Source organism: Doryrhamphus excisus, chromosome 1 (assembly GCF_030265055.1).
Source record: "Doryrhamphus excisus isolate RoL2022-K1 chromosome 1, RoL_Dexc_1.0, whole genome shotgun sequence".
In the NCBI taxonomy this organism is placed as follows: Eukaryota; Metazoa; Chordata; class Actinopteri; order Syngnathiformes; family Syngnathidae; genus Doryrhamphus; species Doryrhamphus excisus.
Window position 1 is genome coordinate 13,385,872 of NC_080466.1, and position 27,440 is coordinate 13,413,311.

At 47.9% G+C, this 27,440-nt stretch overlaps 1 protein-coding gene across 2 annotated transcripts in view; it reads right to left on the reverse strand.

Moving 5' to 3' along the window:
• Positions 1-27,269, reverse strand: part of gnav1 (guanine nucleotide binding protein (G protein) alpha v1) — a 38,073-nt gene extending 10,804 nt beyond the window's left edge. For both annotated transcript variants that reach the window (XM_058069575.1, XM_058069568.1), the window contains exons 1-5: positions 26,901-27,269; positions 26,100-26,191; positions 25,798-25,890; positions 24,636-24,796; positions 684-812 (exon numbers count right to left, since the gene is read on the reverse strand). In XM_058069575.1, the coding sequence (XP_057925558.1) occupies positions 684-812; positions 24,636-24,796; positions 25,798-25,890; positions 26,100-26,191; positions 26,901-27,030 (605 nt within the window). In that variant the 5' untranslated portion in view covers positions 27,031-27,269. The remainder of the gene's footprint in view (positions 1-683; positions 813-24,635; positions 24,797-25,797; positions 25,891-26,099; positions 26,192-26,900) is intronic.
• Positions 27,270-27,440: the final 171 nt, after the last annotated feature.

Genomic DNA, 27,440 nt, shown 5'->3' on the forward strand with positions numbered 1-27,440 from the left:
AGTGTCTTTCATTATGATGATTCATAATGAGATGTGGGGTTGAGGGACGACTTCATATTGTGGAATCTGGAGAGCAAAGGTGCTCCTCAGGTAGACATTAGTAACAATAGAGACTGTATAACACAATTTCATGGTGATGCATATTCCTGATATTGGGTGTGTATAGTCGCATGTGTCACCGCTAACTGTGGAAAACGTCATGTTGCACTGACATTATGCTAACACATAAATAATGTAAAAAAAGAATAACACATAAATTTCATTTCTGTTGGTCTGTGGTCTGCAACCGCCATCGCGTCTACTGAAATTTCTGTCCTGACCGTCGGCAGCTGGAGTTAAGCAATGCCAGATGAGGAAGTCTGAGGTGTAATGTGACAGTGGCTTATTGATCAGGGATGCACATGATGACATGTGCCCCCTGCTGCTTTACTGATAAGACCAAGGCAGGGACACTGACGGCGTGTCGCAGCGGTCAGTAGTCGAGTCTCATTGAAAGGTGCATCATTCAATGAAGCCTATCTTCATTTCACATCTCAGGCCTATCAGGGCTGCAGACGGAGATAAGAGAGTCACGACTCAACAAGCGGAAGACGTTTTGGAGATGTGTCTGTATTTGTTATTTCCATATGTTCCATATGTCCACGTTTCTCTTATGGAGGGTGAGAAAGTGAAAAGGCATCTACCTGAACGTGAGGTGCTTGACTTGGAACTGGGTTTCTATCACACCTGTTGTCCTCAGTCGCACGCGCAGAACGTCCATCTCTGTGGGCACATAGTCTGGAGACGAGATGCGGCTCATGTTCTCAAAGAAACTGCAAAAACAAGGTGAGAGGGGCAGAAAAGCAGAGCCAAAAGGTCAAAAATGTTTGACAGGCATGAAAAAGAGATCAATGTAATAACCTGCAGACAGAGAAGAGATCAAAGTAGAAGTGAAGCAGTGTTTGTGTGTTGTGATGATTGTCAACAGCTTGGCTGTGCGGTGATAAGACTGGCGTCCCAGCGGCGCATGCTGATGAATATTCACCATAAAAACACACCCAGGCAAACTTTCAAATTAGTTCACTGCACAACTAACACAATCCACGCACACACATCCTGCATCATTTTCTTAGACAGCAAACATGCAGCAGACACTGCCAGCACAGTCCAGTTTATCTTCATGAACATCTGCTTTTGTTGTGTTGTTTAAATATGTATATGTTCACATTCTAATATTCCCTTGCCGTCTACCCCCAAATGCTTTCAATTGGATGTAGATCAGGGGACCGCACAGGATAGCGTGAACGTATTCCTCTGTGCCGTGCTGAAAACATCTCAGCAGGGATGTCCTTGTCAAGCCTGCAACATTGGAAGTCATCAGGACCGTCAATGAAAAAATCTCAAAAAAGTGCCAACAATGCTCCATTTACATATAATGTGACTGCTACAAGCTACAGCAACATTGTCCTTATGCCAAAGAACTACATGACTGGCAAAGTGACACAACACCACACTACACAAAGCTAGTCGCTAGCCGGCTAGCTTCTGGCTAGCTTCTGGCTAGCTTCTGGCTAGCTTCTGGCTAGCTTCTGGCTAGCTTAGCTTCTGGCTAGCTACGTTCCTTTCTATTTTGCTATGTGAATGCACCTGGTAAGCAAGTTCTGTTAATGCTTAAAATGACCAAAATACAGCAAAATATTGTAATTGTGGTGTGAGTGTATGTATGTATGCATATACTGGAGTTGATAAGTAATTAGTATTAGTAAGTAACTAGTGATAAATGCGACGTAACATCTCCCTAAGACACGGCTGGTAAACACGTTTAGCGATGACGCACTTCCCTCTGGCACGGCTGATGACGGAAAGAGACTCCAAAATTGTTGGCATTTACGTGACGTGTTCTCCTAGCCACTGGGAGAAGGGCAGATACTCACAGGCCTATCAGTGAAGTCTAGTCACATGACTTGCATTTGTAACAATACACAACAACAGAATCACTACTTTTGCTCATGTACATACAACTACATTCCAAAGGTTTACATCTCACCTTAAAATACTCTTTTTTTATTGTTCAGCACAATCTTGCTATGCGTGTACATTTTATTTCTGATTTAATATGAATTTAATCTATTTAATAATAGCACAATAGATCCCTAATTTTGACATTCCAGGACCAAAGGAGAATGATGAAAAACACAAGTACCTGATACACCCATACAAATGTCTATTTTTGACACACAAAATTCCAGCTCAGCATTTCCAATAAAAGTGACTGTTGTCATATACGGTATCTGAGGCACATGGTGGTCACACCTAATGTGCATCTTTATATGCACTCCTGTGAGGTAAAGAAATTATGAAAGCTGGCCTTTTGTTGTTGGCAGCCTCTGCTAGATCTTTGCAATAATAATGTTGTCCAATCCATCTTGGTATGCCACATTTGTGAGGTGAATTAATTATGAAGAATGGCCTTTTATTTTTGCCAGCCTTGGCATATCTATGCAGTAAAAGTGCTGTCCAATCATCATCTTGATATGCCACAATTGTGAGGTGAATGAATTATGAACACTGACCTTTTATTGTTGCCAGCATATGGCATATCTATGCAGTAAAAATGTTGTCCAATCATCATCTTGATATGCCACACTTGTGAGGTCAATCACAAAAGCTGGCCTTTTATTGTTACCAGCCTGTGGCACAACTGTGCAATAATGATGCTGTGGAATCGGCATCTTCATATGCCACACCCATGAGGTGGATGAAATATGAAAGCCCACACACACAGATTTATGAGGTTTTACTTTTACATTTTGCAGCAACTATGGTGCATTCAAGGACCACCCAAATCCCAATTATTAGTGAAACAAAGATGTAAATGCAAAATCTGTGGGCTTTTTTAACAGTGATACACGTATGCTGCCAGGGCACATATAGACAAACAACCATTCCCACCACACTCACATTCATACCTATGGATGCTGTACATGTGAACTATATTATCAAGTATTTATAAATGATTACCCACTTAGGGCGAATGATCCTAAGTCCACAGAAACAGATCATGACTGAACACCAAGGCAAGTTGTTAATACTAAAATGTCTTGTCCACCATCTTATATTTTCTTATATTTTAGAGTCTTTTTTGTCCTTCGGTGAATCACATGAGGAAGGATAAAGAAGAATAGGGATGGTCTAGTGAAGACCCTAAAGGTGTGTCTGCAAGACCCCTGAGGAGAGCAGCAACGATGTATGTGGACCCCAATTGGGTGTTGGGCAGCGGGATCTGTCGGTGTAGATAACCACAGAGCTGCAGCCTCTCGCTGGGGGAGGATGAGACTTGACGGCCTCCCCCAGTCTTGTCTTACTTGTGTACTATGCACGTTATCTTCTCTACACATACTTTTCATTTGTACTTATAACACACACTTGGACACTTGACTTGAAAACCAGGAAAACACCTTTTTGTACAGTTACTAGTATGTGCGGGGGTGTCCACATTGTTTTTTCATTGACCTTCAGCGTATTGTAAAAACAAATAAACTGATTGGAATGAGCTATTTCATTAGATTTAAAACTAATCTGCTTTGCCAAATGTAGTAATCCCTCGTTTGTCATGGTTAATTGGTTCCAGACACAACCATGGTAAGTGGATTTCCACAAAGTAGAATTCCTTACTTCTAAATTGAATATTTTCAGCATTGAAAATCTAAATATGTTTCTTTATTACCCCTCCTATTACTTACTATAGTAGACAAAATAAGAGAGACATAGAAGACCTACGACGTTGCATAACACACTGCTTAACATAATTAGAGACATCTAGATATTAAATAGCAACCTTATGTAAATAGGATATATACTCCTAATATAGTAGACATAAAAAGAGAAAATGAGACATTTCAGACATAGAAAATCTGTTTACAGCCTTCTAAATAATTTTTACATTATTTGAGCCGCTAGACATGAAATAACACCCCTATAGACAGTTTAACACTCATACTACCCAATTTTGTAGACATAATAAAAGAAAATAAGTCTTATATGACACAAATAGCTTGTGTGTGTTGGTGTACAGATAAACATATTTCAGTGCTCGGGGAGCCAAGAGGAGGAGGAGGACAGGGACACCACCTTCGACTTGTTTTTTTAATTCAAAAGTGTTTCTCACCTTCTTTATCAAAGTGTTGATTCTATATTTTCTTTGGCCCCTTTATTTTAACTTTTTTTTTGGCCCCTTTATGAACTATCTTATTTTTCTTTTTTATTATTTTCATTATTTTGCAGCAGTACACAATAAAAAAACAGTGGTATAACTGTGTTAGTTAGCAAAGCACTACCAAGTCAATCACAGGCGTGGAAAAGCTGTTTTAAATGTTTAAAACCAGTTAGTAACCTGCCCAGTTAGTTGATTTGTTCATATTAATAAGTCATCATTAGCTTTCAGCCAAAAGCAAACATGCTGATGATTGTCCTTGGCGGAGGTCTGCTGCTGCATGCCATTCTTTGTTATTAGGGCTCGAGCACTGACCAGTGCGAAAGCCCTATTGTTATCGTAATGTTTATTATTAGGGCTCGAGCACTGACCAGTGCGAAAGCCCTATTGTAATCGTAATGTTTATTATTAGGGCTCGAGCACTGACCAGTGCGAAAGCCCTATTGTAATCGTTCCGTTTCTTTTTCTTATTATTATTATTATTATTCTTCCGCGCCTTTGAGCGCCATTTTGAGGGCCTTAACATGCCCGAAAACTCACCAAATTTGGCGAGCGCATCAGGTCTGGCGAAAAATTTGATATTTTATGGGTTACAAATATAATGTTCCAAAATTGGCTCTCTAGCGCCACCTTGAATTTTAAAAAAAATTAGCCCCCGCCACCAGTTTCACCGATCGTCACGAAACTTGGTGGAGACGTCTATCGTGACAGGACGGACCAAAAAGTCTCAAGAACCCATATTGGAAAACGAACAGGAAGTCGGCCATTTTGGATGGCGCCGGCCTTTTTCGGGCCAGAAGTTGGGGTCGTATCTCGACGAACTCCTCCTAGGGGGTTTGACCGAATGAGTCCGTTGTTGCATCAACGGACACTAGACGGATGGCCGACGTTAAATTGCGAAGGATTTTGGGATATTCCATACGATGTGGGCGTGGCACGCCCCCAAATTTTGCCCTTTTTCATCTGTCCGGGCCTTGCACGCTGAGCGTAACTGTAGACGTGAATAACTTGGCTCCACGTGGCCAGATTTTCATCATACTTGGTACATGTGATCATGGCCCCGCCCCGAAGGTCCCCGTAGGTCACTTCCTGATTTCGTCGCAGCGCCACCTATTGGCGACAGGCTAAAGGCGTGTGATCTACATGAGGCCTTTTCTGGCAGGAGATTCATCAGATGAACACCGAGGTCACAAGGTCACTGCCTGAAAGCCTGGTGAAGCCTGTTGATGGACCATGATGCAGGAAAAGCGCACGTGGTGGGCGTGGCCTGGCGGCGAATGCTCAGGCCTCGCCGTTTACAAAGAAAGGGTCATCATTCGCCCGCAGAAGGTCGCATGTGCTTGAAAACTCATAAGGGGGGGCAGATTCCAGGCCTGAGGGCCCTGGTGGGGCCCCCATTTGAAACCAAGCCAAATTGACTCACTAGCGCCACCTACAAGTTTTAAAATAATTATCCCTCGCCTCCCGTTGCACGTATGGGCATGATTTTCGGAGGAGACATCACTCGTGACAGGACGCACAAAAAAGTCTCAAGAACCCATGTTCAAAAACCAACAGGAAGTCGGCCATTTTAGGTGGCGGCGGCCATTTGGGGGACGATGTATCTCGACGAACTCCTCCTAGGGGGTTTGACCGAATGAGTCCGTTGTAGCATCAACGGACACTAGACGGATGGCCCACGTTAAATTGCGAAGGATTTTGGGCTGCTACTTAGGATGTGGGCGTGGCACGCCACCAAACTTTTACTTTAACCTTAACTTTTACCTTATCTGGCCCTGCCTGGTGTCTGGCCTTGCCTTGAAGCAATGTACATCAAAGTCAATACACAGTTTGACCGACAGACTGATGATGTCAGTCGATGGACTGTGATGTGTGTAAAGCACATGTGGTGGGCGTGGCCACGGCGAATGGTCAGCCTTCGCCATTGACCATCGAAGGCTCATATTTTGCCCGCAGAAGGTCACAGGCTGCTGAAATCTTACACGTAAGGTCATAATCCAGGCCTGAGCGCCCTGGTGGTGCTCCCATGTGACACCAATCTAAATTGACACACTAGCGCCACCTAGAAGTTTCAATTCATTATCCCTCGCCACCCGTGGCACGTATCACTATGATTTTCGGTGGAGACGTCTATCATGACAGGACGCACCTAACGCTCCAGAACCCATGTTCAAAACACAGCGCCACCAACTGGTGGAAATGTATATCACCTGTAACTTCCTTCCACATGGTCGGATCGTCTCCAATTTTCTTTGGGTGGGTTCGGTCACCCTCCAGTCTGTGACTGTGTGTGTACATCGACTCTATAGCGCCACAACTGGTGGAAATGTATATCAGATGTAACTTCCTTCCACATGGTCGGATCTGCCCCCAATTTTTTCTGGTGGTTTGGGATACCCTCCGGTCTATGACTGGGTGTGTACATCGACTCTATAGCGCCACCAACTGGTGAAAATGTATATCTGCCGTAACTTCCTCCCACTTGGTCCGATCTGCCCAAATTTTTTTCTGGTGGTTTGGGGTACCCTCTGGTCTATGACTGTGTGTGTACATACACTATAGCGCCACCAACTGGTGGAAATGTATATCAGCTGTAACTTCCTTCCACATGGTCGCATCAGCCCCAAATTTTTTGTGGTGGTTTGGGGTACCCTCTGGTCTATGACTGTGTGTGTACATAGACTGTATAGCGCCACCAACTGGTGGAAATGTATATCTGCCGTAACTTTCTCCCACATGGTTGGATCTGCCCCAAATTTTTTCTGGTGTTTCGGGGTACCCTCTGGTCTATGACTTTGTGTATACATATACTCTATAGCGCCACCAACTGGTGGAAATGTATATAGCCATAACTTCCTTCCACATGGTCGCATCGTCTCTAAATTTTTTTTGGTGGTTCGGGGTACCCTCTGGTCTATGACTGTGTGTATACATAGACTCTCTAGCGCCACCAACTGGTGGAAATGTATATAGCCATAACTTCCTTCCACATGGTCGCATCGTCTCTAAATTTTTTTTGGTGGTTCGGGGTACCCTCTGGTCTATGACTGTGTGTATACATAGACTCTCTAGCGCCACCAACTGGTGAAAATGTATATCTGCCGTCACTTCCTCCCACTTGGTCCGATCTGCCCAAATTTTTTTCTGGTGGTTTGGGGTACCCTCAGGTCTATGACTGTGTGTGTACATACACTATAGCGCCACCAACTGGTGGAAATGTATATCAGCTGTAACTTCCTTCCACATGGTCGCATCGGACCCAAATTTTTTTCTGGTTGTTCGGGGTACCCTCTGGTCTATGACAGTGTGTGTACATACGCTATAGCGCCTCCAACTGGTGGATATGTATATCAGCTGTAACTTCCTTCCACATGGTCGGATCGGTCCCAAATTTTTTCTGGTGGTTCGGGGTACCCTCTGGTCTATGACTGTGTGTATACATAGACTCTATAGCGCCACCAACTGGTGGAAATGTATATAGCCGTAACTTCCTTTCACATGGTCGGATCGTCTCTAAATTTTTTTGGGTCGGTCGGGTCACCCTCCACTCTTTGAATCTGCGTGTCCATAGACTCTAGAGCGCCACCAACTGGTGGAAATGTATATCTGCCGTAACTTCGTCCCACATGGTCGGATCTGCCCGAATTTTTTTCTGGTGGTTCGGGGTACCCTTTGGTCTATGACAGTGTGTGTACATACGCTATAGCGCCACCAACTGGTGGAAATGTATATCAGCCGTAACTTCCTTCCGCACGGTCGGATCGGCACCTAATTTTTTCTGGTGGTTCGGGGTACCCTCCGGTCCGTTACCGTGTGGACGCATAGACTGTATAGCGCCACCCACAGGCGGAAACGTATATCCGCCGCAAGTACCTACCGCACGGTCCGATCGTCGTGAATTTTTTTATGGCGGTTCGGGGCACCGGACGGGACGTGACCGCGCACCAGCCTCGCCGCCGGCGTCGCCCCCTCCGGGCGGAAAATTGCAAGTGCCGTAACTCCCTTACCGCTTATCCCATCGTTGCGGTTTTCCGTACGGTGCGTCCGCGCGCCCGTCCGAACACGCGCGCGCCCCCGACCCGCGCGTACCCCCGACCCGCGCGTACCCCCGACCGCGTCGGGGTGCTCGAGCCCGCTCATCACTGCTTGCAGTTTTAATTATTATTATTATTATTATTATTATTATTATTATTCTGCCGATTCGACGGCCATTTTGAGGGCCTGAACATGCCCGAAAACTCACCAAATTTTGCAAGCGCGTCAGGTCTGCCGAAAATTTCGATCTGGTGGGGGTCCCGAAAACAATGTTCCAAAATTGACTCTCTAGCGCCACCTTTTATTTTTGAAAAAATTGGCCCCCGACACCAGTTTCACCTATCGTCACGAAACTTTGTGGAGACGTCTATCGTGACAAGACGGACCAAAAAGTCTCAAGAACCCATATTGTAAAACGAACAGGAAGTCGGCCATTTTGGATGGCGCCGGCCTTTTTCGGGCCAGAAGTTGGGGTCGTATCTCGACGAACTCCTCCTAGGGGGTTTGACCGAATGAGTCCGTTGTTGCATCAACGGACACTAGACGGATGGCCGACGTTAAATTGCGAAGGATTTTGGGATATTCCATACGATGTGGGCGTGGCACGCCCCCAAATTTTGCCCTTTTTCATCTGCCCGGGCCTTGCACGCTGAGCGTAACTGTAGACGTGAATAACTTGCCTCCACATGGTCAGATCTTCATCATACTTGGTACATGTGATCATGGCCCTGCCCCGAAGGTCCCCGTAGGTCACTTCCTGATTTCGTCGCAGCGCCGCCTATTGGCGACAGGCTAAAGGCGTGTCATCTACATGAGGCCTTTTCTGGCAGGAGATTCATCAGATGAACACCGAGGTCACAAGGTCACTGCCTGACAGCCTGGTGAAGCCTGTTGATGGACCATGATGCAGGAAAAGCGCACGTGGTGGGCGTGGCCTGGCGGCGAATGCTCAGGCCTCGCCGTTTACAAAGAAAGGGTCATCATTCGCCCGCAGAAGGTCGCATGTGCTTGAAAACTCATAAGGGGGGGCAGATTCCAGGCCTGAGGGCCCTGGTGGGGCCCCCATTTGAAACCAAGCCAAATTGACTCACTAGCGCCACCTAGAAGTTTTAAAATAATTATCCCTCGCCTCCCGTTGCACGTATGGGCATGATTTTCGGAGGAGACATCACTCGTGACAGGACGCACAAAAAAGTCTCAAGAACCCATGTTCAAAAACCAACAGGAAGTCGGCCATTTTAGGTGGCGGCGGCCATTTGGGGGAGGATGTAGGGGTCGAACTCCTCCTAGGGGGTTTGACCGAATGAGTCCGTTGTAGCATCAACGGACACTAGACGGATGGCCCACGTTAAATTGCGAAGGATTTTGGGCTGCTCCATAGGATGTGGGCGTGGCACGCCACCAAACTTTTACTTTATCCTTAACTTTTACCTTATCTGGCCCTGCCTGGTGTCTGGCCTTGCCTTGAAGCAATGTACATCAAAGTCAATACACAGTTTGACTGACAGACTGATGATGTCAGTTGATGGACTGTGATGTGTGTAAAGCACATGTGGTGGGCGTGGCCACGGCGAATGGTCAGCCTTCGCCATTGACCATCGAAGGCTCATATTTTGCCCGCAGAAGGTCACAGGCTGCTGAAATCTTACACGTAAGGTCAGAATCCAGGCCTGAGCGCCCTGGTGGTGCTCCCATGTCACACCAATCTAAATTGACACACTAGCGCCACCTAGAAGTTTCAATTCATTATCCATCGCCACCCGTTGCACGTATCACTATGATTTTCGGTGGAGACGTCTATCATGACAGGACGCACCTAACGCTCCAGAACCCATGTTCAAAACACAGCGCCACCAACTGGTGGAAATGTATGTCTGCCGTAACTTCCTTATACATGGTCGGATCGTCTCCAATTTTTTTTGGGTGGGTTCGGTCACCCTCCGGTCTGTGACTGTGTGTGTATATAGACTCTATAGCGCCACCAACTGGTGGAAATGTATATCTGCCGTAACTTCCTGATTCATGGTCAGATTGTCTTGAATTTTTTTTGGGTGTGTTGGGTCAATCTCTGGTCTGTTATACTGTGTGTACATAGACTGTATAGCGCCACCAACTGGTGGAAATGTATATCACCTGTAACTTCCTTCCACATGGTCGGATCGTCTCCAAATTTTTTTGGGTGGGTTCGGTCACCCTCCAGTCTGTGACTGTGTGTGTATATAGATTCTATAGCGCCACCAACTGGTGGAAATGTATATCTGCCGTAACTTCCTTCCACATGGTCGGATCGGCACCAAATTTTTTCTGGCGGTTTGGGGTACCCTCTGGTCTATGACTGTGTGTGTACATAGACTGTATAGCGCCACCAACTGGTGGAAATTTATATCTGCCGTAACTTTCTCCCACATGGTCGGATCTGCCCGGATTTTTTTCTGGTGGTTCAAGGTATCCTCTGGTCTATGACAGTGTGTGTACATACGCTATAGCGCCACCAACTGGTGGAAATGTATATCAGCTGTCACTTCCTTCTACATGGTCGGATCAGTCCCTAATTTTTTCTGGTTGTTCGGGGTACCCTCTGGTCTATGACTGTGTGTATACATAGACTCTATAGCGCCACCAACTGGTGGAAATGTATATAGCCGTAACTTCCTTCCACATGGTCAGATCGTCTCTAAAATTTTTTTGGTCGGTCGGGTCACCCTCCACTCTTTGGATCTGCGTGTCCATAGACTCTATAGCGCCACAACCTGGAGGAAATGTATATCTGCCGTAACTTCCTCCCACATGGTCGGATCTGCCCGAATTTTTTTCTGGTGGTTCGGGGTACCCTCTGGTCTATGACAGTGTGTGTACATACGCTATAGCGCCACCAACTGGTGGAAATGAATATCAGCCGTAACTTCCTTCCGCACGGTCGGATCCGCACCTAATTTTTTCTGGTGGTTCGGGGTACCCTCCGGTCCGTTACCATGTGGGCGCATAGACTGTATAGCGCCACCAACAGGCGGAAACGTATATCCGCCACAAGTACCTACCGCACGGTCCGATCGTTGCGAATTTTTTTTATGGCAGTTGGGGACGTCGGACGGGACGTGACCGTGCACCCGCCTCGCCGCCGGCGTCACCCCTCCTGGCGGAAATTTGTAAATGCGGTAACTCCCTTACCGCTTATCCGATCGCCGCGGTTTTTCGTACGGCGCGTCCACACGCCCGTCCGGTCGCGCGCGCGCACCCGACCCGCGCGCACCCCCGACCCGCGCGTACCCCCGACCGCATCGGGGTGCTCGAGCCCGCTCATCACTGCTCGCAGTTTTAATTATTATTATTATTATTATTATTATTATTATTATTATTCTGCCGATTCAACGGCCATTTTGAGGGCCTGAACATGCCCGAAAACTCACCAAATTTTGCAAGCGCGTCAGGTCTGCCGAAAATTGCGATCTGGTGGGGGTCCCGAAAACAATGTTCCAAAATTGACTCTCTAGCGCCACCTTTTATTTTTGAAAAAATTGGCCCCCGACACCAGTTTCACCTATCGTCACGAAACTTTGTGGAGACGTCTATCGTGACAGGACGGACCAAAAAGTCTCAAGAACCCATATTGTAAAACGAACAGGAAGTCGGCCATTTTGGATGACGCCGGCCTTTTTCGGGCCAGAAGTTGGGGTCGTATCTCGACGAACTCCTCCTAGGGGGTTTGACCGAATGAGTCCGTTGTTGCATCAACGGACAGTAGACGGATGGCCGACGTTAAATTGCGAAGGATTTTGGGATATTCCATACGATGTGGGCGTGGCACGCCCCCAAATTTTGCCCTTTTTCATCTGCCCCGGCCTTGCACGCTGAGCGTAACTGTAGACGTGAATAACTTGGCTCCACATGGTCAGATCTTCATCATACTTGGTACATGTGATCATGGCCCCGCCCCGAAGGTCCCCGTAGGTCACTTCCTGATTTCGTCGCAGCGCCACCTATTGGCGACAGGTTAAAGGCATGTCATCTACATGAGGCCTTTTCTGGCAGGAGATTCATCAGATGAACACCGAGGTCACAAGGTCACTGCCTGACAGCCTGGTGAAGCCTGTTGATGGACCATGATGCAGGAAAAGCGCACGTGGTGGGCGTGGCCTGGCGGCGAATGCTCAGGCCTCGACGTTTACAAAGAAAGGGTCATCATTCGCCCGCAGAAGGTCGCATGTGCTTGAAAACTCATAAGGGGGGTCAGATTCCAGGCCTGAGGGCCCTGGTGGGGCCCCCATTTGAAACCAAGCCAAATTGACTCACTAGCGCCACCTACAAGTTTTAAAATAATTATCCCTCGCCTCCCGTTGCACGTATGGCCATGATTTTCGGAGGAGACATCACTCGTGACAGGACGCACAAAAAAGTCTCAAGAACCCATGTTCTAAAACCAACAGGAAGTCCGCCATTTTAGGTGGCGGCGGCCATTTGGGGGAGGATGTAGGGGTCGTATCTCGACGAACTCCTCCTAGGGGGTTTGACCGAATGAGTCCGTTGTAGCATCAACGAACACTAGACGGATGGCCCACGTTAAATTGCGAAGGATTTTGGGCTGCTACTTAGGATGTGGGCGTGGCACGCCACCAAACTTTTACTTTAACCTTAACTTTTACCTTATCTGGCCCTGCCTGGTGTCTGGCCTTGCCTTGAAGCAATGTACATCAAAGTCAATACACAGTTTGACTGACAGACTGATGATGTCAGTCGATGGACTATGATGTGTGTAAAGCACATTTGGTGGGCGTGGCCACGGCGAATGGTCAGCCTTCGCCATTGACCATCGAAGGCTCATATTTTGCCCGCAGAAGGTCACAGGCTGCTGAAATCTTACACGTAAGGTCAGAATCCAGGCCTGAGCGCCCTGGTGGTGCTCCCATGTGACACCAATCTAAATTGACACACTAGCGCCACCTAGAAGTTTCAATTCATTATCCCTCGCCACCCGTTGCACGTATCACTATGATTTTCGGTGGAGACGTCTATCATGACGGGACGCACCTAACGCTCCAGAAACCATGTTCAAAACACAGCGCCACCAACTGGTGGAAATGTATATCACCTGTAACTTCCTTCCACATGGTCGGATCTGCCCCAATTTTTTTCTGGTGGTTTAGGGTACCCTGCAGTCTATGACTGTGTGTGTACATAGACTCGATAGCGCCACCAACTGGTGAAAATGTATATCTGCCGTAACTTCATCCCACTTGGTCCGATCTGCCCTAATTTTTTTCTGGTGGTTTGGGGTACCCTCTGCTCTATGACAGTGTGTGTGCATACACTATAGCGCCACCAACTGGTGGAAATGTATATCAGCTGTAACTTCCTTCCACATGGTCGCATCGGCCCCAAATTTTTTCTGGTGGTTTGGGGTACCCTCTGGTCTATGACTGTGTGTGTACATAGACTGTATAGCGCCACCAACTGGTGGAAATGTATATCTGCCGTAACTTTCTCCCACATGGTTGGATCTGCCCGAATTTTTTTCTGGTGGTTCGGGGTACCCTCTGGTCTATGACAGTGTGTACATACGCTATAGCGCCTCCAACTGGTGGAAATGTATAACAGCTGTAACTTCCTTCCACATGGTCGGATCAGTCCCAAATTTTTTCTGGTGGTTCGGGGTACCCTCTGGTCTATGACTGTGTGTATACATAGACTCTATAGCGCCACCAACTGGTGAAAATGTATATCTGCCGTAACTTCCTTCTGCACGGTTGGTTCGGCACCTAATTTTTTCTGGTGGTTCAGGGTACCCTCCGGTCCGTTACCGTGTGAGCGCATAGACTGTATAGCGCCACCCACAGGCGGAAACGTATATCCGCCGCAAGTACCTACCGCACGGTCCGATCGTCGCAAATTTTTTTATGGCGGTTCGGGGCGCCGGACGGGACGTGACCACGCACCCGCCTCGCCGCCGGCGTCGCCCCCTCCTGGCGGAAAATTGCAAGTGCCGTAACTCCCTTACCGCTTATCCCATCGCCGCGGTTTTTCGTACGGCGCGTCCGCGCGCCCGTCCGGAAACGCGCGCGCCCCCGACCGGCGCGTACCCCCGACCCGCGCGTACCCCCGACCGCGTCGGGGTGCTCGAGCCCGCTCATCACTGCTTGCAGTTTTAATGTTTATTATTATTATTATTATTAGGGCTCGAGCACTGACCAGTGCGAAAGCCCTATTGTAATCGTAATGTTTATTATTAGGGCTCGAGCACTGACCAGTGCGAAAGCCCTATTGTAATCGTAATGTTTATTAGGGCTCGAGCACTGACCAGTGCGAAAGCCCTATTGTAATCGTAATGTTTTTTATTATTATTATTCTTCTCCCAAAATGAACGCCATTTTGAGGGCCTCAACATGCCCGAAAACTCACCAAATTTGGCGAGCGCATCAGGTCTGGCGAAAAATTTGATATTTTATGGGTTTCAAATATAATGTTCCAAAATTGCCTCTCTAGCGCCACCTTGAATTTTAAAAAAAATTAGCCCCCGCCACCACTTTCACCGATCGTCACGAAACTTGGTGGAGACGTCTATCGTGACAGGACGGACCAAAAAGTCTCAAGAACCCACATTGGAAAACGAACAGGAAGTCGGCCATTTTGGATGGCGCCGGCCTTTTTCGGGCCAGAAGTTGGGGTCGTATCTCGACGAACTCCTCCTAGGGGGTTTGACCGAATGAGTCCGTTGTTGCATCAACGGACACTAGACGGATGGCCGACGTTAAATTGCGAAGGATTTTGGGATATTCCGTACGATGTGGGCGTGGCACGCCCCCAAATTTTGCCCTTTTTCATCTGTCCGGGCCTTGCACGCTGAGCGTAACTGTAGACGTGAATAACTTGGCTCCAAGTGGTCAGATCTTCATCATACTTGGTACATGTGATCATGGCCCCGCCCCGAAGGTCCCCGTAGGTCACTTCCTGATTTCGTCGCAGCGCCACCTATTGGCGACAGGCTAAAGGCGTGTCATCTACATGAGGCCTTTTCTGGCAGGAGAATCATCAGATGAACACCGAGGTCACAAGGTCACTGCCTGACAGCCTGGTGAAGCCTGTTGATGGAGCATGATGCAGGGAAAGCGCACGTGGTGGGCGTGGCCTGGCGGCGAATGCTCAGGCCTCGCCGTTTACAAAGAAAGGGTCATCATTCGCCCGCAGAAGGTCGCATGTGCTTGAAAACTCATAAGGGGGGGCAGATTCCAGTCCTGAGGGCCCTGGTGGGGCCCCCATTTGAAACCAAGCCAAATTGACTCACTAGCGCCACCTACAAGTTTTAAAATAATTATCCCTCGCCTCCCGTTGCACGTATGGGCATGATTTTCGGAGGAGACATCACTCGTGACAGGACGCACAAAAAAGTCTCAAGAACCCATGTTCTAAAACCAACAGGAAGTCGGCCATTTTAGGTGGCAGCCGCCATTTGGGGGAGGATGTAGGGGTCGTATCTCGACGAACTCCTCCTAGAGGGTTTGACCGAATGAGTCCGTTGTAGCATCAACGGACACTAGACGGATGGCTCACGTTAAATTGCGAAGGATTTTGGGCTGCTACTTAGGATGTGGGCGTGGCACGCCACCAAACTTTTACTTTAACCTTAACTTTTACCATATCTGGCCCTGCCTGGTGTCTGGCCTTGCCTTGAAGCAATGTACATCAAAGTCAATACACAGTTTGACTGACAGACTGATGATGTCAGTCGATGGACTGTGATGTGTGTAAAGCACATGTGGTGGGCGTGGCCACGGCGAATGGTCAGCCTTCGCCATTGACCATCGAAGGCTCATATTTTGCCCGCAGAAGGTCACAGGCTGCTGAAATCTTAAACGTAAGGTCATGATCCAGGCCTGAGCGCCCTGGTGGTGCTCCCATGTGACACCAATCTAAATTGACACACTAGCGCCACCTAGAACTTTCAATTCATTATCCCTCGCCACCCGTTGCACGTATCACTATGATTTTCGGTGGAGACGTCTATCATGACAGGACGCACCTAACGCTCCAGAACCCATGTTCAAAACACAGCGCCACCAACTGGTGGAAATGTATATCTGCCGTAACTTACTGATTCATGGTCAGATTGTCTTGAAATTTTTTTTGGTGTGTTGGGTCAATCTCTGGTCTGTTTTACTGTGTGTACATAGACTGTATAGCGCCACCAACTGGTGGAAATGTACATCAGCTGTAACTTCCTTCCACATGGTCGGATCGGCCCCAAATTTTTTCTGGTGGTTTGGGGTACCCGCTGGTCTATGACTGTGTGTGTACATAGACTGTGTAGCGCCACCAACTGGCGAAAATGTATATCTGCCGTAACTTCCTTATGCATGGTCGGATCGTCTCCACATTTTTTTGGCTGGGTTGGGTCAATCTCTGGTCTGTTATACTGTGTGTACATAGACTCTATAGCGCCACCAACTGGTGGAAATGTATATCAGCCGTATCTTCCTTCCACATGGTCGGATCGGTCCCAAATTTTTTTTGCTGGGTTGGGTCACCCTCCACTCTGTGACTGTGTGTGTACATAGACTGTATAGCGCCACCAACTGGTGGAAATGTATATCTGCCGTAACTTCCTTCCACATGGTCGGATCGGTCCAAAATTTTTTCTGGTGGTTTGGGGTACCTTCTGGTCTATGACTGTGTGTGTACATACACTCTATAGCGCCACCAACTGGCGGAAATGCATATAGCCATAGCTTCCTTCCACATGGTCGGATCGTCTCTAAATTTTTTTTGGTCGGTCGGGTCACCCACCACTCTTTGAATCTGCGTGTCCATAGACTCTATAGCGCCACCAACTGGTGGAAATGTATATCTGCCGTAACTTCCTTCCACATGGTCGGATCAGGCCCAATTTTTTTCTGGTGGTCTGGGGTACCCTCTGGTCTATGACTGTGTGTGTACATAGACTCTATAGCGCCGACAACTGGTGGAAATGTATATCTGCCGTAACATCCTTCCAAATGGTCGGATCGGCACCAAATTTTTTCTGGCGGTTGGGGTACCCTTTGGTCTATGACTGTGTGTGTACATAGACTGTATAGCGCCACCAACTGGTGGAAATGTATATCTGCGTAACTTTCTCCCACATGGTCGGATCTGCCCGAATTTTTTTCTGGTGGTTCAGGGTACCCTCTGGTCTATGACAGTGTATGTACATACGCTATAGCGCCACCAACTGGTGGAAATGTATATCAGCTGTAACTTCCTTCCACATGGTCGGATCGGTCTCAAATTTTTTTTTCTGTGTTGGGTCACCCTCCACTCTGTGACTGGGTGTGTACATACACTCTATAATGCCACCAACTGGTGAAAATGTATATCTGCCGTAACTTCCTTCCACATGGTCGGATCGGTCCCAATTTTTTTCTGGTGGTTTGGGGTACCCTCTGGTCTATGACTGTGTGTGTACATAGACTCTATAGCGCCACAAATTGGTGGAAATGTATATAGCCGTAACTTCCTTCCACATGGTCGGATCGTCTCTAAATTTTTTTTGGTCGGTCGGGTCACCGTCCACTCTTTGAATCTGCGTGTCCATAGACTCTATAGCGCCACCAACTGGTGGAAATGTATATCTGCCGTAACTTCCTCCCACATGGTCGGATCTGCCCGAATTTTTTTCCGGTGGTTCGGGGTACCCTCTGGTCTATGACAGTGTGTGTACATACGCTATAGCGCCACCAACTGGTGGAAATGTATATCAGCCGTAACTTCCTTCCGCACGGTCGGATCGGCACCTAATTTTTTCTGGTGGTTCGGGGTACCCTCCGGTCCGTTATCGTGTGGGCGCATAGACTGTATAGCGCCACCCACAGGCGGAAACGTATATCCGCAGCAAGTACCTACCGCACGGTCCGATCGTCGCGAATTCTTTTATGGCGGTTCGGGGCGCCGGACGGGACGTGACCGCGCAACCGCCTCGCCGCCGGCGTCGCCCCCTCCTGGCGGAAAATTGCAAGTGCCGTAACTCCCTTACCGCTTATCCCATCGCCGCGTTTTTTTGTACGCCGCGTCCGCGCGCCCGTCCGGACCCGCGCATACCCCCCACCCGCGCGTACCCCCGACCGCGTCGGGGTGCTCGAGCCCGCTCATCACTGCTTGCAGTTTTAATTATTATTATTATTATTATTATTATTCTGCCGATTCGACGGCCATTTTGAGTGCCTGAACATGCCCGAAAACTCACCAAATTTTGCAAGCGCGTCAGGTCTGCCGAAAATTTCGATCTGGTGGGGGTCCCGAAAACAATGTTCCAAAATTGACTCTCTAGCGCCACCTTTTATTTTTGAAAAAATTGGCCCCCGACACCAGTTTCACCTATCGTCACGAAACTTTGTGGAGACGTCTATCGTGACAGGACGGACCAAAAAGTCTCAAGAACCCATATTGTAAAACGAACAGGAAGTCGGCCATTTTGGATGGCGCCGGCCTTTTTCGGGCCAGAAGTTGGGGTCGTATCTCGACGAACTCCTCCTAGGGGGTTTGACCGAATGAGTCCGTTGTTGCATCAACGGACACTAGACGGATGGCCGACGTTAAATTGCGAAGGATTTTGGGATATTCCATACGATGTGGGCGTGGCACGCCCCCAAATTTTGCCCTTTTTCATCTGCCCGGGCCTTGCACGCTGAGCGTAACTGTAGACGTGAATAACTTGCCTCCACATGGTCAGATCTTCATCATACTTGGTACATGTGATCATGGCCCCACCCCGAAGGTCCCCGTAGGTCACTTCCTGATTTCGTCGCAGCGCCACCTATTGGCGACAGGCTAAAGGCGTGTCATCTACATGAGGCCTTTTCTGGCAGGAGATTCATCAGATGAACACCGAGGTCACAAGGTCACTGCCTGACAGCCTGGTGAAGCCTGTTGATGGACCATGATGCAGGAAAAGCGCACGTGGTGGGCGTGGCCTGGCGGCGAATGCTCAGGCCTCGCCGTTTACAAAGAAAGGGTCATCATTCGCCCGCAGAAGGTCGCATGTGCTTGAAAACTCATAAGGGGGGGCAGATTCCAGGCCTGAGGGCCCTGGTGGGGCCCCCATTTGAAACCAAGCCAAATTGACTCACTAGCGCCACCTACAAGTTTTAAAATAATTATCCCTCGCCTCCCGTTGCACGTATGGGCATGATTTTCGGAGGAGACATCACTCGTGACAGGACGCACAAAAAAGTCTCAAGAACCCATGTTCAAAAACCAACAGGAAGTCGGCCATTTTAGGTGGCGGCGGCCATTTGGGGGAGGATGTAGGGGTCGTATCTCGACGAACTCCTCCTAGCGGGTTTGACCGAATGAGTCCGTTGTAGCATCAACGGACACTAGACGGATGGCCCACGTTAAATTGCGAAGGATTTTGGGCTGCTACTTAGGATGTGGGCGTGGCACGCCACCAAACTTTTACTTTAACCTTAACTTTTACCTTATCTGGCCCTGCCTGGTGTCTGGCCTTGCCTTGAAGCAATGTACATCAAAGTCAATACACAGTTTGACTGACAGACTGATGATGTCAGTTGATGGACTGTGATGTGTGTAAAGCACATGTGGTGGGCGTGGCCACGGCGAATGGTCATCCTTCGCCATTGACCATCGAAGGCTCATATTTCGCCCGCAGAAGGTCACAGGCTGCTGAAATCTTACACGTAAGGTCAGAATCCAGGCCTGAGCGCCCTGGTGGTGCTCCCATGTGACACCAATCTAAATTGACACACTAGCGCCACCTAGAAGTTTCAAATCATTATCCCTCGCCACCCGTTGCACGTATCACTATGATTTTCGGTGGAGAAGTCTATCATGACAGGACGCACCTAACGCTCCAGAACCCATGTTCAAAACACAGCGCCACCAACTGGTGGAAATGTATATCTGCCGTAACTTCCTGATTCATGGTCAGATTGTCTTGAAATTTTTTTTGGTGTGTCGGTTCAATCTCTGGTCTGTTATACTGTGTGTACATAGACTGTATAGCGCCACCAACTGGTGGAAATGTATATCACCTGTAACTTCCTTCCACATGGTCGGATCGTCTCCAAATTTTTTTGGGTGGGTTCGGTCACCCTCTGGTCTATGACTGTGTGTGTATATAGATTCTATAGCGCCACCAACTGGTGGAAATGTATATCTGCTGTAACTTCCTGATTCATGGTCAGATTGTCTTGAAATTTTTTTTGGTGTGTTGGGGTACCCTCTGGTCTATGACTGTGTGTGTACATAGACTGTATAGCGCCACCAACTGGTGGAAATGTATATCTCCCGTAACTTTCTCCCACATGGTCGGATCTGCCCGAATTTTTTTCTGGTGGTTCGGGGTACCCTCTGGTCTATGACAGTGTGTGTACATACACTATAGCGCCTCCAACTGGTGGAAATGTATAACAGCTGTAACTTCCTTCCACATGGTCGGATCAGTCCCAAATTTTTTCTGGTGGTTCGGGGTACCCTCTGGTCTATGACTGTGTGTATACACAGACTCTATAGCGCCATCAACTGGTGGAAATGTATATAGCCGTAACTTCCTTCCACATGGTTGGATCGTCTCTAAAAATTTTTTTGGTCGGTCGGGTCACCCTCCACTCTTTGAATCTGCGTGTCCATAGACTCTATAGCGCCACCAACTGGTGAAAATGTATATCTGCCCTAACTTCCTCCCACATGGTCGGATCTGCCCGAATTTTTTTCTGGCGGTTCGGGGTACCCTCTGGTCTATGACAGTGTGTGTACATACGCTATAGCGCCACCAACTGGTGGAAATGTATATCAGCTGTAACTTCCTTCCGCACGGTCGGATCCGCACCCAATTTTTTCTGGCGGTTCGGGGTACCCTCCGGTCCGTTACCGTGTGGGTGCATAGACTGTATAGCGCCACCCACAGGCGGAAACGTATATCCGCCGCAAGTACCTACCGCACGGTCCGATGGTCGCAAATTTTTTTATGGCGGTTCGGGGCGCCAGACGGGACGTGACCGCGCACCCGCCTCGCCGCCGGCGTCGCCCCCTCCTGGCGGAAAATTGCAAGTGCCGTAACTCCCTTACCGCTTATCCCATCGCCGCGGTTTTTCTTCCGGCGCGTCCGCGCGCCCGTCCGAACACGCGCGCCCCCGACCCGCGCGTACCCCCGACCCGCGCGTACCCCCGACCGCGTCGGGGTGCTCGAGCCCGCTCATCACTGCTTGCAGTTTTAATTATTATTATTATTATTATTATTATTCTGACGAAATGACGGCCTTTTTGAGGGCCTGAACATGCCCGAAAACTCACCAAATTTGGCGAGCACATCAGGTCTGGCGAAAAATTTGATATTTTATGGGTTTCAAATACAATGTCCCAAAATTGGCTCTCTAGCGCCACCTTGAATTTTAAAAAAAATTAGCCCCCGCCACCAGTTTCACCGATCGTCACGAAACTTGGTGGAGACGTCTATCGTGACAGGACGGACCAAAAAGTCTCAAGAACCCATATTGGAAAACAAACAGGAAGTCGGCCATTTTGGATGGCGCCGGCCTTTTTCGGGCCAGAAGTTGGGGTCGTATCTCGACGAACTCCTCCTAGGGGGTTTGACCGAATGAGTCCGTTGTTGCATCAACGGACACTAGACGGATGGCCGACGTTAAATTGCGAAGGATTTTGGGATATTCTATACGATGTGGGCGTGGCACTCCCCCAAATTTTGCCCTTTTTCATCTGTCCGGGCCTTGCACGCTGAGCGTAACTGTAGACGTGAATAACTTGGCTCCACGTGGTCAGATCTTCATCATACTTGGTACATGTGATCATGGCCCCGCCCCGAAGGTCCCCGTAGGTCACTTCCTGATTTCGTCGCAGCGCCACCTATCGGCGACAGGCTAAAGGCGTGTCATCTACATGAGGCCTTTTCTGGCAGGAGATTCATCAGATGAACACCGAGGTCACAAGGTCACTGCCTGACAGCCTGGTGAAGCCTGTTGATGGACCATGATGCAGGAAAAGCGCACGTGGTGGGCGTGGCCTGGCGGCGAATGCTCAGGCCTCGCCGTTTACAAAGAAAGGGTCATCATTCGCCCGCAGAAGGTCGCATGTGCTTGAAAACTCATAAGGGGGGGCAGATTCCAGGCCTGAGGGCCCTGGTTGGGCCCCCATTTGAAACCAAGCCAAATTGACTCACTAGCGCCACCTACAAGTTTTAAAATAATTATCCCTCGCCTCCCGTTGCACGTATGGGCATGATTTTCAGAGGAGACATCACTCGTGACAGGACGCACAAAAAAGTCTCAAGAACCCATGTTCAAAAACCAACAGGAAGTCGGCCATTTTAGGTGGCGGCGGCCATTTGGGGGAGGATGTAGGGGTCGTATCTCGACGAACTCCTCCTAGAGGGTTTGACCGAATGAGTCCGTTGTAGCATCAACGGACACTAGACGGATGGCCCACGTTAAATTGCGAAGGATTTTGGGCTGCTACTTAGGATGTGGGCGTGGCACGCCACCAAACTTTTACTTTAACCTTAACTTTTACCTTATCTGGCCCTGCCTGGTGTCTGGCCTTGCCTTGAAGCAATGTACATCAAAGTCAATACACAGTTTGACTGACAGACTGATGATGTCAGTTGATGGACTATGATGTGTGTAAAGCACATGTGGTGGGCGTGGCCACGGCGAATGGTCAGCCTTCGCCATTGACCATCGAAGGCTCATATTTCGCCCGCAGAAGGTCACAGGCTGCTGAAATCTTACACGTAAGGTCAGAATCCAGGCCTGAGCGCCCTGGTGGTGCTCCCATGTGACACCTATCTAAATTGACACACTAGCGCCACCTAGAAGTTTCAATTCATTATCCCTCGCCACCCGTTGCACGTATCACTATGATTTTTGGTGGAGAAGTCTATCATGACATGACGCACCTAACGCTCCAGAACCCATGTTCAAAACACAGCGCCACCAACTGGTGGAAATGTATATCTGCCGTAACTTCCTTACGCATGGTCGGATCGTCTCCTAATTTTTTTGGGTGGGTTCGGTCACCCTCCAGTCTGTAACTGTGTGTGTATATGGACTCTATAGCGCCACCAACTGGTGGAAATGTATATCTGCCATAACTTCCTGATTCATGGTCAGATTGTCTTGAAATTTTTTTTGGTGTGTTGGGTCAATCTCTGGTCTGTTATACTGTGTGTACATAGACTGTATAGCACCACCTATTGGTGGCAATGTATATCAGCTGTAACTTCCTTCCACATGGTCGCATCGGCCCCAAATTTTTTCTGGTGGTTTGGGGTACCCTCTGGTCTATGATTGTGTGTGTACATAGACTGTATAGCGCCACCAACTGGTGGAAATGTATATCTGCCGTAACTTTCTCCCACATGGTCGGATCTGCCCGAATTTTTTTTTGGTGGTTCAGGGTACCCTCTGGTCTATGACAATGTATGTACATACGCTATAGCGCCTCCAACAGGTGGAAATGTAAATCAGCTGTTACTTCCTTCTACATGGTCGGATCAGTCCCAAATTTTTTCTGGTGGTTCGGGGTACCCTCTGGTCTATGACTGTGTGTATACATAGACTCTATAGCGCCACCAACTGGTGGAAATGTATATAGCCGTAACTTCCTTCCACATGGTCGGATCGTCTCTAAATTTTTTTTGGTCGGTCGGGTCACCCTCCACTCTTTGGATCTGCGTGTCCATAGACTCTATAGCGCCACCAACTGGTGGAAATGTATATCTGCCGTAACTTCCTCCCACATGGTCGGATCTGCCCGAATTTTTTTCTGGTGGTTCGGGGTACCCTCTGGTCTATGACAGTGTGTGTGCATACGCTATAGCGCCACCAACTGGTGGAAATGTATATCAGCCGTAACTTCCTTCCGCACGGTCGGATCCGCACCTAATTTTTTCTGGTGGTTTGGGTTACCCTCCGGTCCGTTACCATGTGGGCGCATAGACTGTATAGCGCCACCAACAGGCGGAAACGTAGATCCGCCACAAGTACCTACCGCACGGTCCGATCGTTGCGAATTTTTTTATGGCGGTTCGGGACGTCGGACGGGACGTGACGTGACCGCGCACCCGCCTCACCACCGGCGTCGCCCCCTCCTGGCGGGAATTTGTAAATGCCGTAACTCCCTTACCGCTTATCCGATCGCCGCGGTTTTTCGTACGGCGCGTCCGCACGCCCGTCCGGTCGCGCGCGCGCCCCCGACCCGCGCGCACCCCCGACCCGCGCGAACCCCCGACCGCGTCGGGGTGCTCGAGCCCGCTCATCACTGCTCGCAGTTTTAATTCCACTTTGTGACTTTAATACCCAGTGACAGCAAGCGCAGGGTCGACCAATTACTAACTAATTAGTCCCCTACACCCCTGTGTGTGTTTGTGTTTGTGTGTGTGTGTGTATGTGTGTGGAAGGGCACTTACTACACTGCAGAGTCATTGAGCTGATACTCATACCCCCGGGCCACGGCAGCCCTCACGCCCTGGTCGTCCCATAGACAAGATAGGGCGTGGCTCAGGAAAGGAAACAAGCACTGATCTTCATCGAAAGAGCGAACACACGACAGCACAGAGTGGGCGTGCACCTGCAAGAAAAGATACAAACCATGGATGAATTTTCTTGACATGGAAATCCTGGTGTATCACACCAAATTAACCAATTCTCCAGCTCCTTATAATAGTTCTCAATAATTAATCATACATTTTCATGGTTTTATTTTTAGATATATTCCATTATGAAATTATATGAAATACACTACTTACCGAAGACATTAGGTGAATTTACACAAATGATCTGTATCTAATTTTGGTCAGTATCGGATCGGAAATCAATGGTATCGCACATCACCGCTCACTATTCCTGGAATGACCTATGTTGCATTTTGGCAAGGTAGGGTAGTCTAAGACCCCGACAACGTCGTCATTATCATTAAATAGATTTTGCCTTGACATTTATGACGTTTTTGTTTTTTAATTACTGACCTGTCTAAAAATTTTATATTTACATATTCTCAATTCTCAAACTTCCTTTAGACCGCCCACAAGCTGATCAATTGGCTCTGCCGTTTCCTTCCTAACATGTGATTGGCCGTATTTTCTGTCACTCCATATTATTGCAAACAGCTCCTTGATTTGCGCACCAGTGCTTTGCTAGCTGGCGAGGTTTTATGTCACTGTAAATTGTTGATAATGTTGGGCGTTTGGTTCATGTTCGCGTGTTGTTCATCCATCAAACACTAGACGTCTGATTAAGAATGCTCTTGCACTCGGAACATTTATTTCCACGTGCTCATTAAAAAATTTCGGAAGCAAAGTGTCCTCAACGACTTTAACTTAATCTCATTAACTGAAGATATGACTACACCTACTGGTCACATCGGTATTACACTTTAATTGCATATGAGGACATGGGACATATCAGCTACACCTCGATTTTAATATCAGGGTTTTACCCTCCATTCAAAAGTTATCCATGCAAACACATCACGTCAAGCAGTACACGATGGAGATATGCTGCCCCTTGGTGGTGATGCAGCGTCATTGCAGGATGGATGTAAAGCTTGGCCATGAATGAGATGTGGTTTACCTTGTTTCTGCTGTTAGCCAGGTTGATGCGAAGGACGCCCATGCCGTGAAGAACAAACTTCATGGAGGTGAGCAGGTTATCCAGTACTGCGGGCTGACCACAGACATGTTTGCATAAACTTGTTATGAGAGTTCCAAAGTTCCTGCCTTGCCAATATGAATAGTTAATAAATGTTGTCCTTGTTATAAATGTGACACTGGCTATACAAAACTTGTGAATGAAAATGTGCCACTGTTTCGCTCTCTGTATGCTGATTAGCCACCATCTCATTCCATGCCGTACTTGTGTGTACTTGTGTGTACCTTGAAGCTGCTGAGTTCTTGCTTGGTGAATCCATTGCTGTGTATGATCTTCATTTGCTTGACCAAAGTACTTTTACCGCTTTCCGCTGCACCTGCAGGGTGTTGGAAAGTGTATTGTCAAGTAGAGTAAAGTAACAAGTGTAAGTTAATGTGCAAATGTGCAGTAAGGTAAATAAATGTACATGAATGTACAGTTAAGCAATCAATTAATGTATATTAAGTAAGTGTATATTAATGCAAAGTAAAGCAAGTCAAATCTTCATGAAGTTCATGCTTTCTTTGCAATTGTAGGTGATTTTATCAATTAGTTATTGGAGTAATTGCTGAGATGTATGAATGGGGTCCTCCAAACTCATGGGATTCTTACATAATATCTAATTTTCTTACCAAGGCACCCTGTATTTATGTTTGAATGTTTTTGTAGCAACGAATGATACAAGACTTAAGTTTGCTACAATAAGCATAATGTGAGGGATTTTGTGTCAACTTTGTGTCAAAGGACATCTTCACAGTGCACTGGTTCTGGATGCTGCTTACCATCATGGCGGCCCAGCCCGCGCAACTTTGGTGTTCCCCCTGAACAATATGACGTACTTTGTGATGTCATGCTAATGTCCTCATTGTAGCAGTTAGCTTGGAGCCCATGAAGTCTGCCTAACAATTGTAAAGATATGATTTGTTTCCTACCCAATAAAAGTACTATTGTTTTATGTATTTACTAGTGTCAAGATTTGGACAGAGTTGAAAGATAACAGAAAACAGAAGATAATATTGGGGGGTGGGGGTTTAAGGTAGACTCACCCAGTAGAAGTATTTTAAGCACATTCATGTCCCGCTTGGCACACTCGAACAAGTCTCGGTCCACCTTTGCGCTGTGTATCCTCGCCTTCTTCTCCTCCTCCGTAAGTTCGGTACCGAGACACGGTCCCATCCCGAGCACTCATCTCCTCCCGGGGACTGGACTCAGAGGAAGTCCTGGCTGCCTTCCGCTCGCTTCATTTCACGCTTTTCCCAAGTAGACCCCATAAAAACAACTTGTTGTGGGCTGAGGTGGAAAAAAACAAGCTTAACTCATCGACTTGACTGCTTTTCTTCCTTCAAAAGTCCGTTAAACAACAAAGACTCCAAACAATCCACAGAACCAGAACCTCCCACTGAAACTGCACTGGTGCAAACCACCCACGGTGTGCTGACAGATACCAATATCGACATCAAAGGTAGCATCAGTATTGCATTGCTACTAGCCTGTCAACAAGGACATTTTTCTGTTCTCTTCAGTTGATTTGTGTTTTCATATTCAGATAATAACCATAATCAACAAATTAATGTCACAATCATTTC